We start from the raw sequence: 15,590 nt of genomic DNA, 5'->3' as shown, positions 1-15,590 counted from the left end.
CTGCCCCAGTAAGCTCCTAGAATTAAACTTACTGTGGACTCCCTGTCAGAACCTAATTTTGAGGAGGAGCTGTAAAAGATCAGCCTGCTTCCTGCCAGGATAGAATCCAAATCTCTTGAACTCAGAAAAAGTCTTTGAAGTCCCTTGATACCCAGAATGCACAAAATGACTCAATATAAATTTTTATAAACCTGGTGGTATGAAATAATGTCACTTCATCCAGTTCATAAACTTAAGAATCTGATTCCCCCTCCCCCCCAAATAAAATTTCCAACTTGAAATAATTATACATCAGGGCATTCTAAAAGTCTTCATGTAATTTGACATTTTAATGGCCATACTATTGTAAAACTTTATAGTAGAGGGAAGTGACTTTTGTTTAGTCAGCCAGTTTCTATTCTCATACAAAGATTCATGTCTAATTTATGTCTTCCTTATTATGGGTTATAAGTTTTTTAAGAAGCATTTTTATAACCACTTTGTCTTGTTTTCAACTAATGAATTTTTTTCTCTTTCCCACCTCCCCTTTTTAATTAAATTAAAGGGGGAAAAATCTCATAGCAAATACGGCAAGTCTAGCAAAGCAAACTCTCCCATGGGCCATGTTTTAAAAAAAAAAAAAAAATGTCTCAATCCTCTACTCTGCATCGATCACCTCTCTTGTCAGGAGCAGAGAAGCACATTTCAACTTTGGGCCTTTGTGAAAGTGGTTGGTCAATGCAATGATCAGAATTTTTGAGTCTTCCAGAGTTGTCTTTCTATAATATTGTTATGCAAATTATTCTCATTTTGCTGTACTCTCCATCAGTTAAATTTTTTCTGGAAACATCCATTTTTTTCATTTCTTATGGTACAATAATATTACATTATATTCATATGTCCTAATTCCTTTAACCATTTTCCAATATATGAATAATACCCTGTTAGTTTCCAGTTTTTGCCACCACAAAAAGAGTTGCTTTAAATATTTTTGTACCTGGGGCTTCTTTTCCTCTTTATTTGATCTCTTTTGGATATCGGTCTAGTAGCGACATTGCTAGGTCAGAGGATGGGCACGGTCCAGATTATTTTCCAGACTGGACAAGTACATGGTTCTACCAGCAGTGCTTTCCTGTATCCACTTTGCCACAGCCAGAGCAGTGTTTTATAAAATGACAGTACACTCAGTAATTTCAATTTTTAAAGATAGAATTGGAGCCTTCTTACTCCCCAGTCCACTGTACCATGTTTCCAACAATCATTTGTTGACTGCCCATTGCAAGTATGTATGAGAGGGACATATATGATCTCAAGGCACTTAACAGTTTAATTGAAAATAAAAGACATTTTTATTAAAAATTGTAGAATAGTGAACATCCAGTGAACGATAAAGACTGCACCTGATATCACAGAGCATATCTTAATGTTGCTGCCTACCCTTTTCTGCTTTGGTGTGAAACTTGTTACTTTTCAGTTCAATTCTGGTCACTTTTGGATATCAAAATTAATAAGACAACTTGCCTTCACATCCTGAAAGTAAGTGAACACACATACCTTTGATCTAGCAATCGTGCATAAAGGTTTGCCATTATTTTAATTATTGCTCTTATTATTTGGAGATTAAAACTTGGAAAGCCTTTTGTCATTCTATCTCTTCCCATTTCCCTATCCTTTCTAATTCTTGTCATTCTCAGTGGGACTACTGCTCCCTCCATCCCTCAGCATTCTTCCAGGCCAGAGCAGCCTTTTCTTCAATCTTACTTTCCTCCCTTCCCATTCTTGATCTTGCAGTTAACAAACCCTCAGCTATGTAACATCATCTGCTCCCTCACCTTTGTTCGCTCACCTTTGTCCCCTATCTTGTCTGTGCTCAGACCTTCTCAAATCTTGCCCTAGATCATTCACACGGTATGACTCCTCCACTTCACTTCCTTCGTGCATGAAAATGGAATTGGAGGAAATCACAAAATTGAACTGAATATTCACACAAAACTTATCCTTTTGAATCCCTAGGACACTTTTCTCTAAGGGATTGTTTAAACCAGACTATTTTCTTCTTGAGCTTCCCACAGCATTCTTCCTTCCTTCCTTACTCTCTCCCTCACCTACTGACTCTGCTGAGGAAATAGTGACCATTTACCCATAGGCGGCTTCTTCTCCATTTCTACTTCTTTATCCTACTCTCTGACAAGACCTTTCTTACCAAGACCTTCATGTGTGCCCTTGATCCATCTCCTCTTCTGATTCCAACAGATTTCCCCCTCCCCCAGCAGTAATTTCATCTCTAACTTTTAATATCTCCCCAATTACTGGTCCCCATCTCCCTTCCTCCCCCCAAACTTGTCCAAAACTCCTTCTTCCTGGACTGGCAAAAAATTGAATGATTCTGCTGATCTCTCAAGATATCACACTCCATCTCTCCTTTCAAAATCAGATACCTAGAAAAAAAAAAATTCCACATATCCATTGCTGCCACTTGCTCTCCATGCTGTGTTCCTTTACAGTCTCTCCATACTCTCTCCTGGTGACATCAGCTCAAATGGGCCTAATCATCACCTCTGGGCAGAGATCTTTATAATCTGTCTTAGTCTGTCTCCCCAGCTGCAGTCCTGCATCACCAGCTGCATGTTGCTTATTTCCAACTGAATGTGCCAGAAGGGTCTTAAACTCAACCTGTCCTCCCAGCTGCCCCTCACTCCTATCACCCCATCTCTGCGATTGTCTCTTTGCCCAGAATGCTCTTCCTCCCCCTCTCTGCCCATCCAGCCTTCCGACAAGTCTCCACTAAAGTCCCATCTTCTGCCTGAAGCCTTTTTCAGTCCTTCCTCCTGCTCATTCCTTCCTTCTGGATTTTCTCCAAGGTCGTCTTTCTGTAATTTATCTGTGTACACAGTTGCTTACATGTTGTCATCCTCATTACTCTGTAAGCTCTTTGAGAACAGGGACCGACTTTTTCCTTTCTTTGTATCCCTAGCACTTAGCAGAGTGCCTGACACGTAGCTAATTCTTAATAAATGTTTGGGCTGCCATGTTCAAAATTGAACTACTTATGTTTCTGCCTTCCACACTGCTCTGTTTCTGTCAAGAGCACCATCATCCTGGTTGGAAACCTCAACATTAACCTTGGCCCTTTACTTTCCTTCATTCTACATAGTCAATCAATTGCTAGATCTTTTTGTTTCTGACTCACATCCATCCTGTCTTTCTTGGTCACTAATTCAGGCCCTCATCATTTCTAGCCCTATCAGAACCATCTTATAATTGGACCTCTTCTCTTGCCTCTTTCTCCTCCTGATTCATTGTTACCAAAGTGATTTTCCTGAGTGCATCTTTTACTGTGTCATTTCTCTGTTTAGTAACTCCAGCAGCTCCCTGCTATGTGAGCTCTGCTTAGCTTATATAAATCTTTCACAACCAGCGTTATACAAGTACAAATCTTTTCATGCTAATCTTATTTTCTTATGTATGTATGCACAACACATATGTGTATATATACATATATATATAAATATTATGGCTTTGTTTTGGACTAGATGATTTTAAAGCTCTTCTATTTAATTCCATTTTTTCTGAAAACTTAATCCAAAAAATTAAGAGAGAAATCTAACTTTCTATTTTAGGCACTGGCTTTAAAGATATATTAATTTGCATAAATTAAGAGTTTGTTGGTTTTTTGTTTCATTCTTTTCATCAGCTCTTTTTAAAAAAATAATAGCTTTTTATTTTTCCAAATACATGCAAAGATAGTTTCTAGCATTTACCCTTGCAAAACCTTGTGTTCCACATTTTTCTCCTTCCCTCCCCTAGACAGCAAATAAGTTGATATAGGTTACATATGTGCAATTCTTCTAAACTCATTTCTACATTTATCATGCTGGCCAAAGAAAATCAGATTGAAAAGGGGGAAAAAAATGAGAAAGAAAACAACAAAAAGTGAAAATATTATATTGTGAGCCATATTCAGTCCCCTTAGTCAAGAGTTTATTGCTTTAAAAAAAAGGGAGACGCTGGAGGTCTTGAGCAGTTACTGTATCCCACGAACTTTGCTAAAAGACAGAGGGAGAGATGTGCTCAAAAAGGCAGACTATAGCTCCCCTCAAGGAGTTTATATTCTATATAGGGGAAGAGTTGAGGCTGCACAGTGTGGAGGTGCCTGCAAAATGGTGTGGAGGCCTGCTTCCTAGTGAGAGCAGGCACAAGTTCACCTGATGATACCTGGGTCCCAGGGGCAGAGTTCTGATAACAGACAATTAGAGGGGAGCTGGCCCAGAGGGGGGCCCAGGTTGGGAGGAGCTTCATACTGATGACAGAAGCACGTGGCAACAAGATGCTTGGTCATTCCCTATTTTTAATAAGTCTAATTTATATAGTTAAGACTTGCTCAGAATCACATGATACATATTAGAGAGAGGACTTTAATCCAGTTCTTCCAAGGCTGGCCCTCTGGATACCACCACAGGCTGCTGGGAGGTGGGTGTTTGTAAACATAAACACGCCGTTTATGTCGACACCACTCATCTGGCAAGTGCAGCTTGCCTAAGGCTCCCATCCTGGCCCCCTACAGTCATCATCCAAGGAAGTAACTCCTGTAGAGAAGAGACCTCCCCCTCTGCTTCCAGTCCCACCTATCACCGTAGCCATTATGACAGGAAGCAGCCCCCACAGAGAAGGGACCAATATTAGCTGCTGACCCATTGCCACAGACAGGCAGGTATGCCGAAGAATTCCAACAACAGGATGGCTCTCCAGCCGCCAGCTTCCAGCCCTCCCCCAGAGCCCATGGAAGGGCAGGACCTTGGCAAGGCCTGCCAGCTGCCTCCCTGGGTGCTCAGCAGCCACAGCTATTGAAACATTGAAAGCAAAGTTCTCCGTGCCAGAGTCCTTGGCTGCAGCCAATGGCTCCACATCAGCACAGAGATGGCTGTAATGATGAAGCAACAGTGAAGAAGAGGCAGGACCATTGGCCTTGTCCCTTCCCTCCTCACCCCCCTCAGTCTTGGTCCTTCTGTCCAACCTGCAGTGGAAGCTTCCTGGGTGACTGGGAGCTCCCAGAGAGCAGGGCGGGAAGGCTTCTTTGGGCACTTCCAGCACTCGGCATAGATCTTAGCAAGTGCTTAAGAAATGGTGCTTTTTCCATTTATTAATTCATTTCATTAATCTGTGTGTCTTGAACAAGCATTGCAGAAATGACAATAAGCTTACCCAGGTCAAAGTGTTAGAAAACATGGCCTGCATCCCACTGGGACACGGCTTGACACATTCGTTCAGGCGGCTCATGCTGGGCTGAAGCGTACTTGAGGGTAAATGAATGACTGCCATAGCAAAGAGACAATATCGGGGGTGGGGGCAATCACAGACTGTTGTCTGTATAAAATAACCTTTTTAACCCCAATATTCTTCTGGTAATGTTGCATAAACAATGAAACCTCACCTTCTTTGAGTAACCCCAAAGGCAGTATAGAAGACGAGTGGACATAACTTATTTACTCATTTGCAGCCCATTAGCAAATGAGGACACACACACAGGTTGTTCCATGATAGCTGCACCAGGAGGAGGCTTTGCTCAGTGGAGGTGGGCAGGATACCCTGCCCTCTGGGGGGAGGGAAGAGGGGGTAGTTGGGCAAGAGTTACAGAGGTGAAGAAACAGTAATAGGCTTTCACTCTGCCCAGAGCTGAGCTGTATATTCCTGCGTGGGAGATCTCAGGTCCAATAAAGTGTGCATTAGAGGTGAAGCGGGGGAGAGGGAGAGAATGAATATTGGAAATAGAGGAATAGTAAAAGTGGAGATTTTAAAGACTCCTGAATAGGAAGCAACCCCTGGAAAAGACGAAGTGAAATGTAACATGTATTCATGTAAAAAAGCATTCTGGGAAAACAGATAAAAACAAAACATTGTTAACTCTCAGAAATTTTTCACATAGTTGGATAAATTGCTTGGCCTGCTATAAAATACTGGTTTGGGAATCAGAGCAACTTCTCTTTGTTCCCTCCTCATTTCCCCCTCCTGGCTTCCTGATCTTGCTCAGTACCTTTCCTCTGTGATCTGTTTATCCTGTAGGCACTTGCTCGTCCATTGTGGTCTCCTCTGTTAGACTATGAGCAAGCATTGTCTCTCTTTGATTTGGGGGGTTTTTGCTTCAGTTTTCTAAGTAGTGTAAAAATAAACATTGGTATTCAGTAGGAAAATCACACTTAGATGGAATGGTAGGTTCGGACCCATGCCTTGACTATTTTAGATCAGTTTGGGCCCAACATAGTCCAGATTAGGGGCTATATGTTTTTTCTCTTAGGACCAACATAGTTAAGTTCAGCACTTATGTGAAGAAGGATGGATTGGAAAAACAGAAGCTGTCCAGACCTTGAATTGTCTTACTTGAATTATGCTGACATCCTAACAGTTCTTTCTGCCTTCACTGTCTCCACTTCTAACTTATTTCTCCATTTCTAGTTTAGCTTCTCTATCACTAAGAAGATTTTTCTCAAGCACATGTCCAACATGTCACTGCCTTTCTCATTGATTCTCTGTTGCCTCTGAGATAAAATGCAGATTCCTCAGAATGGCATTGAAAGCTTTCAAAGTCTTTTTTGTTTTAGAAAATTGGAAGAATAATACTAAACTACAGATCTTGTAAAAGTTTTTGCAAGGAAAGTGCTTTGTAAACCTAGAAACCCTGTCGATATAAGATTACTCCAATAGGCAGATTCTTCTCCATCTCAACATGTCTCTTCCTGTCTGTTGTCCCTACCTATCCCATTTATTTACTGCCCAATAATATTTAAATGATCCCAACCATAAAATCATTCTTTTTGTTTTCTACTTAAGGTCATGGTGATTTTATCTTTGCGTCCCTAATACCTCGCATTAATGCCTTGCACATAGTAGGTATTTTAAGATGTTTGCTGAATTGAAGAGACTCCATTATCAAAATGAAAGTACATTCAGAGACTTTGGCAGAAAAATGTTACAGTGTCTCTTGACCAGATGCTACAAATGGACAAAAAGGCTAGGTCTAAGACTAAATAAGAAATAAGAAATAGGCACATTTGTATTTGGAAAATTACACAGTGCTTTCCAAGTGATCTCAAGTTGCTGCCCCAAACAAACAAAATCCTTTTAACACTAATAATAATAATAATAGAATAAATGCCAGTCTTAAAAGATTCAAAATTGTGAGGGCCCTATAGTGAAAAAGGGGCAGAGATCTAGAGCCCTTTTGCAGGAGTCATGGAAAAACCTGGACAAAAGAGCCCAGATTCTATGCCATTTCATCTTCCTTTGTTTCCCCCAAAGCTCTGCTTGTATGCAGTCTCCAGCAGCTACCTCTCCCACTGAGCATTTTTGCCCCCTTCCCCCAAATGCTGCCTGTCCTTGTAAACATGTCCATGTAAATACCCCTGTAATAAGCACACTGGCCTAGGAGAGAGAATACAGTACTTGGATTGTCAGGGTGTCAGGAAGGCCAGCCTTCACAGAACACCCCAGTGCTTACGCGTGACCATGGGCAGGACTTTCATTTCTCTGGGCCTCGGCTTCATAAGCATCAAAACCCACAGTGCCCACCTCAGTCTCCTTGTGGGTTCCAGTGAGATAAACTCATGTAAAGTACCCTGGAAATGGCAATCGTTATTGGAATCTCAGCTTCTCAGTAGCAGGCTCTTGTTATTTTTGTCTCCTCAAAGCTTTGAATATGGTAGGCACTTAAAATTTTCATTAAAGCTATTGATATACACAATCCTATCCAAACCTTTTTTAGTTTGTAGAGAAAAAAAGAACATTAACAAATTAAATTTGTACAAAATCAGAATGTTCCTTTCATGAAGTTCCTCAAATCAGCTAGTTCAAATCTCAGTGTCCCTCACTATCCTTGGGCAAGTTGTCTTTTATAGAAATGGTTAATAATAATAAGTAGAGGAGAAGCAAAGACTCTGAATAATCTACATGTGATAGAATTCTCCAAGGAAGCCAGCTGGGTACAATCTAATGAAATCTGTCCGGTTTTTCTTTTGCAGGTATCCAAACGATTGACTCCACCCAAGCACTGTTTCTTCCCATTGGAGCATCTGTCTCCCTTCTAGTCATGTTTTTCTTCTTTGATTCTGTTCAAGTAGTCTTTACAATATGTACAGCAGGTAAATGGTTCTCCCTGTTTATTTTTGGTTGTAACATTATTGAAAAGAAGATACTTAGCTTTCTAGACTCTCCAGGGATAAAGATGTATATATTCGATATGTTTTTATTTCCATGAATTCTGACTCCTTCTTGCATAGAGATAGCTTATGATGACTTAGGCTTTTTTTTCTTTTCAGTTTTAGAGGATAAAAAGGGGGTGGCAAAGTTGTTAGGGATAGAATAGCCCTTCTCCCCTTACCCCCAAAGAAAAGGAAAGAGAAGGGTCATTTAGGCATTTTTAAAAACGTACAAAGAAGAGCCAGAGGAGGACCATGAAGAAAAGCAACAGTTTTGAAACGTGTTGAATTTATTATATATTTTAAAAGAAAAGCAAAAGGTATGTACTAGACAGTTGCATGTATAGGCCTGCTTTTTCTGTTCTTTGTATATACAAATGACTATTTGATTAGGGCTTGATTTCAGAAGAAAATCATATGATAACTTAAGCCCTTGCTCCTATCTACTTATCTGAACAAAGCTGCCAAAAGATAAAAAGAATAAAGAGCCACTGAGAATTAATGAGAGAAAGAAAGTGTTGTAAGTGGCCTTAGTTGTATTACTACATTTCTTCCTCCTTTCTTAATGATTCAAATTTGTCTAAAGATAAAGTAATAACAACCCATCAGTTGCCATTACAGAAAATTGGCCAATCACTCTGACATTCTCCAGTCCTTGCCCTTTGTAGTAAGTTTCAGAGCCAGGACTAGAATTAGACAAAGTAAACAGACCTTTTGGGCCCAACCTATGGAATTAGGGGAAGGGGGGGGGGGGTGATGGAATCATTTTATCACTACCATTAACTTTGTATTGCCCTGTGTATGTACATGTTTAATACTATCTCCTCTCCAAGGCATGTACATATTTATTGTGTGATAAGTGTATAAGAATACATTTTTCAAACCTTGAGTAAGGCATGCAAATATTTTATCCTAGCTCTGGAAAGATTATTAGTAAATGTATGCTTAGTTAATGAACCTGGTGAATCCCTGTCTGCATTGGTGTGCTAATAAGTTGACAATTAAGGAGATAAGCAAACTTTTCTAGACTCCCCTCTTTAACCACTTAATTTCACTCTTAAGTAGGAGATTGTTATAACTGCTAACCAAACTCAAAATGCCTAAAGGCTTTCCCCCTTGGTTAGTTGATTGTCAATCTCCTGTCCTGTGACTTTTGTTTTTAAGGGTACAGTATAAGAAGATGTAGCCAGAGAATCCATTGCCTTGACTTTGAAAAGGCAGCATGAGGCAATGAAAAGAACGCTGAATTTAGAGGCAGAGGCCTTGTATTCCAGTCTAGGCTCTGCACCTTGACTTCCTGTGTGACCTCACTAAACCTCTGGGACTCAGTTTCCTACTCTGTAAATTGAGGGGACTACATGAGCTCTAAAGAGGCCCTCCAGTGCTAATGCTGTGCTTACATTGACTTCTATTGAACTTCCCTCTTCGAGGACTAGTAACAGTTAGGTGAGTGGTTAGCTCTGTGTGTAGGAAGGCTTTGTTTCTTACTGGTGAATCGGAGTGATGAAAAACTTGCTGCAGAAAATGCAAAAAAGAAGTAATATTGAGGAGAGCTTTGAAGTCATTGTCAAGTAGACAAATATATTAATATTGTCTTTTCTTTCTCTAGTTCTTGCAACGATAGCTTTTGCTTTTCTTCTTCTCCCGATGTGCCAGTATTTAACACGACCCTGTTCACCGCAGAACAAGTAAGGGCTAAACTCATTTTTTATAAACCACATCCTTCTTTTTGTTGTTCTCTCACATTTGATTGTAACCACCAAAAACCTGACTTGCTGGTACAGGTCATTCATTTAAATCATTCATGTAAACACATGAAGGTTTGGAGCTTGTATTTGCTGGAACTGTCCAAAAAGTTTGCCCTCTTTCCCTTTGAAGTCAAAAAATTGTTGCTTTCTGAAGGACTCTATTGCAATTGTGAAAATATAGCTATATCTTAGGAAGTTGGAGCCATTGTAATGTGTTTCTTTTTTGAAATTTGGAATCTAAGATCATGGGATATACTGGCTTTTGATTGTGAAGTCTCCTTTCCAGGACTTAAAATGTAGAGATGATACTTGATAGGAACCAAGTAGACCTTTTATCATATGCTACTTAGGAATATAGTTTTTACGTATAAATCATTTTAATTATTGCTGAGCAATAGAATCCAAAGGTTTTATGTAACTTTAAAATGTTGGTTCAAAATTCAAAAAGCTTTTCCCAATGTTTCACTTTTAAAAGTTTAAAAAAAAAAAAAGAAATATAATGAGTATAATTTTTGGCACTTTGATTTTAATTTAATCTTAATGTTTATACTTAAATCTTAACATCAGTTTTCCCACACAAATTGAATTCCCAGCTAATATTTCTGCCATGTCTTTTTTCATGTAGAGATTTAAGTATTTTAAATATTAATAGAAAAAAAGCCACAATGACATTTTTTAAAAATTCATTATGTGAATTTATTGGGTCCTCACCATCAACATAAAAGATAGCTCAACTAAGAAAAACAATAACTGTGGTTTTAAACAAGTCATTAGTGGAAAACCTCCACAAATGGTTCAGCAAAATGCAGCACTTAAAAATGCTAAAACAATTTATTTAGTAATGAAAGGAATTTGATCAAAAACCCTTACATTCTAGCATTATTTTTGTGTGAATGTATATATTTGTATTCATTTATTCCTGTTAGAAACACATAAAGTCAAACAAAATAAATCACGAACAAGAAAAGGAAACACGCCATCAGATCTAGTAAACAAGTACAGGGATCTTTGAATAAATAACGGCAAACAAAGAAAAATGATCCAAGCCTTGATGAGACAGAATACCTATAGAATTGGAGAAGGACATGAAACCATAACATGGTGTCCCTGAGTGGTTCAAAAGAGAATCAAGGACATGAGAGCAGAATAGGAAAAACTTGAGTCTGCAAGGTCAAGCCTCACCAAAGAAACAAAAGAAAGAACACAAGGTTGGGAGTGCAAACACACAAAAAGTGAAGAGCAACCTGTAAAAAGAGAAGCAAAAAACAAGAACATTAAAAGAAAATGTCCTCCCCATGCAAGCAAAACATACTGAACTTGAAGACAAGATATGTAGAAACAGCATAAAAACTTATAGGTCTCCCAGAAGAAAAAGACAGAAAAAACAGAAATACTTTAATGAATTCAGAAAATAAGAGTACTAACCAGAACTTCTAAATATAGAAAATATAATTCCATTTGGAAAAATTCACAGATCACCTCCAGAAAAAAAGGATAATCAGTCTACAAATTCCAAGACACATAATGGATAAATTTAATAGTTTCATTCAAAAACAACTTCTGCAAGCCATCAGGAGAAAGACTTTTAAATACAAAAAACATTCAAATATTCTGTACCCAGTAGAAAAAGAAGAAAGGAATGGAATAATCTGTCCCTAAGAGCATTGGAGCTTGGGATGCTTCTCAGAGTGACCTATCTTCATATCTGAGCTGACTTGATAGTATAAAATATGGATGTTCAGTTGTACTGAAAAGAATATTTGCCTCTTGAGCCTTCCAAATAACAGGTATGGAGAGGAGTGAATAAATGTAACAGACAAGAACAATAACAGTAAGAATGATAACAAAAAGATCAAAAAAAGACTTCTTTCTAAATGTATACTGGGAGACCAGGGCAGAGATAGAAATCAGATGGAATATTATGGACAGAACCACTCCGGATAGATAAAGCAAGAAGAGGGCGGTGGAGGATGAAGAGGAGGAAATGATACATTGGGGCCAAATCAAGGATTAGTATTGAGGGGACGGTGACCTCTGTTGCCTCAGAAAATGAAAAGCCTATGGAAATTAGTGGAGAAAGAGGGGGAAAAGGAGGGAGAAGAGGGATGCATTATTTTAGGTGTGGAAGAGGGTTCCATTGTTGAATACTTCTGTGAATGAAGAAAGATGATGGGTGAAGGGAGATAAGGCTTAGGCGCTAGATAAGACCTGGGATGAGGGATGTTGATGTACTTGTCCTGGAGTTTCATGGGGGCAGTTGGAACCCCGGGGGCTGCTGGCACCTGGAGGAGTCAGAGAATGAGGACACAACAGATTTCTAGGCAAATGGAGGAAAAGAGGTCAAGAATAGAGGAATAATTGGAATAACTATAATGTATAAATCAGTAGTGGGCTCACTATCCTGAAGCAATGACCTCTCTGGCACCTGCAAATAAATGGCTTTCTTCTGCATATGAGATACAATGAAAACTGGGACTCCAAAAGGCAAACCCTATAAAACAGGGACAGAAAGCTACCAGGAGGGAGAGCCTGAAATAGACATTGATTTGCATGAAGAAAGAAGAAAGAGAGAATAAATGGTCATAATCATAATCATAATCAACCATGAATCAGAATGAGGATCTAATGTATGAGGGTCTAAAGTAAACAGAAAGGGAAAGTGGATAATAAAGAGGGAAAAAAAATTTTTTTGGAAAGAGACACCAAAAAAAAAAGAAGAAAAAGATTGAATGAAGGAACATAATTACGGGGAAGAGAAAACTCGAGACTAAAAAGCTTCTACACAGACAACATCAATACGTCTAGGATAAGAAGGGAAGTGGTCAAACAGGAAAAGTCTCTGTTACATTTCTTTAATAAGTTTGTAATCTGAATTATATAAATGTGTGTGTGCCCTTCTCCAATAGATTAACAGTCAAAAGAGAACAATGATTTTTAAAAAAGCCAAAAAACAGTTTGCACAGCCACATGAAAGAAAACTGCTCCAAATCAACAATTGTAAGAAAAATGCCAATCAAAACAACCCTCAAGGTCCAACTTCACACCCTCCAAAGTGACAAAAATAGCAACAGTGTTGGAAAATTTAAAGAAAGATAGGCACGGGAATGCATTGTTGGTAGAGCTGTGAAATGATACAATCATTTAGGAAAGTAATTTGATTTTATGCAAATAAAAATGACAAACTTTCCTAATCTTTGAAGCAGAGACTGAGCTTATACCACAAGGAAGCCATTGATAGGAGAAAAAAAAAGTCACCCTATACTTCTAAATAGCAGCACTTTTGTTGATAGCTAAAAATTGGAAATATGAAAATGCCATTGATTGAGGAATGCCTAAGACAAATTGTGGCATAAGAAATTGTGTGTATGAGAAATACAGGAAGATCTACATGAACTGATGTAGATGGAAAGAAACAGAACCAAGAAAACAATATATTCAACAACTACAGCAGTGTAAAGAGAAAGACCAACATGCTGAGTGTCAGTAACAAAAGTATAGTCATCAAATAGGACTCAAATTAAGAGATTTGAGGAGAACCCACCAACTTCCTTCATGGAGATGTGAGGTCCACAGATGTTACACATTGCACACATTTTTTGCCTGTTTCAATGTATCAGTTTTCCCTCTAAAACATATTACCTGTCATATGAGATGACTTTCTGGGAAGGAGAGGAATAATCTGATAACTATAATGATGTAAGAAACAAATATCAATAAAAATTTAAATTTAAATTGTTCCCTTGTTTCTACTCACTTGACTTTTATCAGTTCATTAAAATCTATCAATGTTACTCTGTGACTGTCTCCTTTACCATTTCTTACAACACAATAGTGTTCTATATTAGTAATACACTATTCTTTTTCTAGCTATTTTTCAATTGTTGTATATCCTCACAGTTTCCAGTTCTGTGCCACCACCAAAAGGGCTACTACAAGTATTGTTGTTATATATAGACCTTTCTCTTCTTTGGATTTTTAATGGGTATATGGATGTAGTAATGGTACCACTGGTTAAAGAGAATGGCCAGTTTAGTGATTTTTTAGGAGTGCTTCCAAGCTTTATTCCAGAATGACTGCCCCAGTTCACAACTCCTTCAGCAATGATCTTATCAGGTTTTCCATGGTTCCTTTGCCATTTGCCACTTGACGTTTTTTTGGTGTCATGCCTGCAGTAAATTAATCTTACTAAAACAATTGAATTTCTCGGGAATGCATAAAATAATAAAAATATATGTATTTTCCATGTAATCTCTTAGGCTTAAAGTAATTATTTTGCATTTAGTAAGCTCTTAGTAAATACTTTATTTGTTCATTCATGTAAAAAATTGAATTTTTTGCTTTCATTAGACATAATTTATGTGGTACCTGTTAGCTCTCATAATGATAATTTGAGCTAAAAAGCCAGTTATCATGTTGAATCCAGAAATTCATATGAATTTTTGTGAACCATTCCAAAGAAAGTTGAGGTTATTTGGGTTAACAAATATTTTATAACAAATATGTTGCCTATAAAGTCTCTTAGTTCATAATGCCGTTCTTGTATCTCAGAACCTCTACTCTCCAAGAACAAGAGTTGGTTTTGTTCCTTTACTAATCCACGTGGTGATGATGGCTTGTTTATAGGATTTCTTTTGGCTGCTGTGGACGTTTCACTGCTGCGGAGCTGCTCTCTTTTTCCCTTTCTGTCATGCTCGTCCTCATCTGGGTTCTGACGGGCCATTGGCTCCTCATGGATGGTGAGTAGCTGCAGTTTGTTACCGGTTACCGAGATTTTTATAGTTAACATAATCTTACAAATATGCTACTCCTTTGTAAGCCCAAAACTTGGATCTTGGGCTCTGCCTCATTTGGGGTTTTCATAAAAGGTGTGCTTGCCTTCAAGCTTACTCTTTGCCATTCTAGTCTTCCCTTTGAACACCCCAGGCTGTTTCCTTAATCTCTTGGTTACTTTTTTAATGTCAAGAAACCATCATTTGATAGGTCTGTGCTGTCAGAGCTTGAATCCTTTTCCATTCTGTTGCTGCTTAGTTCCTTGTACAGACAGATACAGTCAATACCATCATTCAGCCAGCATCTATTGAATGTTCTTTATGTGCCAGAAATTCACCTGATGGTGAAGGAACAGAGACACAAAGGAAACATCCTTTGTCCTCATAGTGCAATAAATACATAAAATACAGGTGCAGATTAATTTCTTTAGAGAAGATAATAACAATGGAGAAAGAGGGAAGGTGAGCATTACTGACCCCCAAAAGTAGTGGCCCTTGAGCAGAGCTTCCAAGGAAGGCAGAGATTAGAAGGGAGTCCATACTGGGAAAGATACCCAGCCTGTGCCAAAGCACAGAAGGATCGAGTTGTCTGAAATACATTCCCAAGAGACAGAGAAGTGGATGTGCTTTGAGAAAGTTTATGCAATGGGAATAGAAGGCTTTTTCTAGGAGTTCATAAAACTGGGGAATGATATGAGGAGTAGCTTAATGGAATCAAATCAAAGGTTGGTATTTTGTTTTGTTTTAAAGATAGGGGATATCGAGACATATTTGTAAGGAGTTGTAAAATAGGAGCCCAGAGAATAAGAAATGTGTGTAGCAACAGATGAAGTTGTCAAAGGAGTCACTTTCTAGAGGAAAAGAGGTGGGGGGAAATAGTATCATGGATATAAGCTGAAAAGTAG

At 38.5% G+C, this 15,590-nt stretch overlaps 1 protein-coding gene across 1 annotated transcript in view; it reads left to right on the top strand.

The window, feature by feature from the left end:
* SPPL3 (signal peptide peptidase like 3) overlaps positions 1-15,590 on the top strand; it is a 118,933-nt gene that overhangs the window by 88,629 nt on the left and 14,714 nt on the right. Inside the window, exons 4-6 of the mRNA XM_051972953.1 lie at positions 7,992-8,111; positions 9,778-9,856; positions 14,540-14,652. Coding sequence (XP_051828913.1) covers positions 7,992-8,111; positions 9,778-9,856; positions 14,540-14,652 — 312 coding nt within the window. The remainder of the gene's footprint in view (positions 1-7,991; positions 8,112-9,777; positions 9,857-14,539; positions 14,653-15,590) is intronic.

Source organism: Antechinus flavipes, chromosome 1 (assembly GCF_016432865.1).
Source record: "Antechinus flavipes isolate AdamAnt ecotype Samford, QLD, Australia chromosome 1, AdamAnt_v2, whole genome shotgun sequence".
In the NCBI taxonomy this organism is placed as follows: domain Eukaryota; kingdom Metazoa; phylum Chordata; class Mammalia; order Dasyuromorphia; family Dasyuridae; genus Antechinus; species Antechinus flavipes.
This window is presented reverse-complemented; position numbering and strand designations above follow the sequence as displayed.